Source organism: Polistes canadensis, unplaced genomic scaffold (genome assembly GCF_001313835.1).
Source record: "Polistes canadensis isolate GaletaPanama2010 unplaced genomic scaffold, ASM131383v1 scaffold_83, whole genome shotgun sequence".
Classification (NCBI taxonomy): Eukaryota; Metazoa; Arthropoda; class Insecta; order Hymenoptera; family Vespidae; genus Polistes; species Polistes canadensis.
Window position 1 is genome coordinate 457,549 of NW_014569630.1, and position 2,943 is coordinate 460,491.

The 2,943-nt window shown below is 28.7% G+C and overlaps 1 protein-coding gene across 3 annotated transcripts in view; it reads right to left on the reverse strand.

Annotated features, from left to right (window-relative positions):
- LOC106786816 (nuclease-sensitive element-binding protein 1) overlaps nt 1-1,539 on the reverse strand; it is a 10,504-nt gene extending 8,965 nt beyond the window's left edge. The window contains exon 1 of one of the 3 annotated variants that reach the window (XM_014748608.1): nt 1,341-1,539. In XM_014748608.1, the coding sequence (XP_014604094.1) occupies nt 1,341-1,401 (61 nt within the window). In that variant the 5' untranslated portion in view covers nt 1,402-1,539. The remainder of the gene's footprint in view (nt 1-1,340) is intronic. The other 2 variants (XM_014748609.1, XM_014748610.1) reach the window with 2 other exon arrangements.
- Nucleotides 1,540-2,943: the final 1,404 nt, after the last annotated feature.

The window sequence follows — 2,943 nt, forward strand, 5'->3', positions numbered from 1 at the left end:
ACTATCTATACTTTGAAAATATATTTCGTAAATTTGTGATAAACGGTTAAGAAATATGATTATAATATATTTGTATGTGTATATGTATATGTATTGCCTTAACCTCTATACACAATGTAAACATTCAAAAAAGGCACGTGTAAATACGTAGACCAATCAGCAAATAGGTTACGGTTCTAACGTTCATAAAGATTTAAAATCTTAGATGTATAAATATATGTTTAAATTTATGTCAAATAAAATGAGCTAACGTTTAATGGAGAGGTCAAAGGAATTGTTGAACATTGTTCACAACGAATTCCTATTTTTTGTTTACACGTATATATAAATTCCGATATAAAACAAACAAAAAAAAAGTTATTTTCTTTAATATTTTTTTCTTTTTAATTTAATTTTACTAATTTATTAAACAAATTATATGTTAGAAGAAAGATTTTCTTCGAAATATCTTATATAACGAAAGCGCGGTATAAAATAGAAAAACCGGAAGTAGTGTGTCTTTCGATCGAAAATTTCCTCTACCTCTCCCATCCCCCCATTCCTTTCCATCGTTTACTCCCCCACATTTTCTATTTGCTTGGAATTTGAACGATTTTAATCGAGAATATTCGACCAGCAAATGAAACATTTAACTTAGATATATATATACATATATATACATAAAATATATATATATATATATATATATATATATATATATATATTTAATTTCGAAAGTTAAGAAAAAAAAATGTAGAAAAAGTATCGTGCTACTTTAAGGTTATGATCGATGGATGGAAAAATGACGAATATATTGAAAACGGAAAGGAAAGGTTTTTGTATGTGCTCATGCAACGAATATCCGTATGTTTCTCGAAAGTTCGATGGTAAGAGAAAATCGATGGTGAATTTTTGAATAGCTTAAACTCACCCTCTCTTTATTATCTATCTCCATCTTTTTTTTTTTTCTCATCCCAACCGAGCGAACAGGAAAGAACGGATAATTCATAGTAACACAGAAGGACTACTACTTGTATTCGTCGTTTTTCGTACGAGAGGAAGATGAAGAATACAATCGAACGATATTAAAGTAAAACGATTAACTCGATATATACTCGCATTATATTCTTAAATGATAATTTCAATAAATTCAATGCGATAACACTTATGTAAGAGGCCGGCACGCCGGGTAAAAAGCCACATGGCTATGCGTCCACGGTTGTGGATGGACGCCATTACGGGAAACGAGTCGGCCGCCTTTGCAAGCAACGTGCTATGCCTTATTTTTCTTTTAATATTCAATATATTATATTCCCGTAATATATGACAAGATATTAATATTATGAAAGTATTTAACTTACCGATGACTAATTTAAGCTGAACAGCCTTAGGTTGTTCGGGCTGTTTTTCTGAGTCAGCCATGATGTTTGCGTAAGGTGTTAAAACACGCGCTGACACTAAGGCTCGAACTAAGCGAGAATCGTTTCAGCACTTCGTAACTTGTTACATTTACAGTTCGAACATAACTGCGCTGCCAGGCAACCTAACAAACGGCGTCGCTATTCTAAAAATCCCTCCTAACAATCTTCCCTATTGGCTATTCGTCCTAGTATCTCCTACCGTCAACTAATCAAAGCTCGAGTTTTACGGAGCATACGGTATGCGCCGCTAAAGCGCCGCCTACTCTCGCATGCAATAAAGCGTTGAACTGCACCGCGATATGCATCGGCCCGCAACTACAATATTATCCTTTATTTCTACTTTGGATTGTCCTTCGTAAGAAAAATCATAAGTATTGTTTATTACACAATTACTATTTCTTTTTCTTTCATTATACTTTCGACATTATATTTAACAATTTTTATTCATACCGTAATACATACAGACAATAGGATCTATTTCTCAAACGATCGATATTGATCAAGATTCATTTTTTTTATTAAGATATAATATATTAGATAATCTAAATAATATCGTTTAACAAAATGATGAAACACTATAATAAAAACAACACATATTACATATATATACATGAATATACATATATATGTATATTAATAGAATGAATAAAATTTGTGTGTGTGTGTGTGTGTGTGTATGTAAAGTGTAATAGAATAATTTAATATAGTTATATTTTATTTATATTTTATCATTTTTTTTATTTAATAGCACATATTATATATTACTTGTCTTATTTAAAATTTTTTCTTTATCTACAATGTCCTGCAAATATGTATACATATACTTGTTATGCTTTTTTGTTGCAATCAAATTCTATTTTTTGTTCTTTCTTTTTTTTAATTCTTTCAAACGATACATGGATCTTTCAAAAGAGTCATATTATCACGGCAAGAACATTTTTACTTCCTAAAAATCAAATTTAATTGACAACTATATACAAGTATGCGTTATCTTAAAATTACACACAAAGTGTCGCTTCAAGCATCATATGATTAAGTGAATTTATAGAAAAGCTTGTTTTATTTATTTTCTTTCCTTATTTTCTGTACTTATTTATTTATTCTCTTTTTTTTTTTTTCTTTTTTCTTTTTTCTTTTCGTAACAGTTCTACTACTATAGAAGCAGACCCTTATCACATAGATCTTATTTCCTTTATAGTAACGCACTAAAAATATAATAATTTAAAAATCGTAGTAATACATTAATTATTCGTATTGTTAAAGATAACCGAACACTCTGTTATGTTTAATAATAAGTATAATCAGTATCTAATAAATTCATTTTAATGTTATCACCTAGCTAATTAGCATTTAAAAGTCGTATTCCATGTTTACAATCATTCAAACTTTTATAATTAAAAAAATTATATAAAAGAACGAAGAAAGTATATTTTATGTGCCATGAAATAAAAAACAATCAAGAAGTAATAGAAAAATTTCATGATTGGAATAATATCTCCGTAGAGGAAAAAAATTAACTTAGAAATATTTTCCGATTATATTT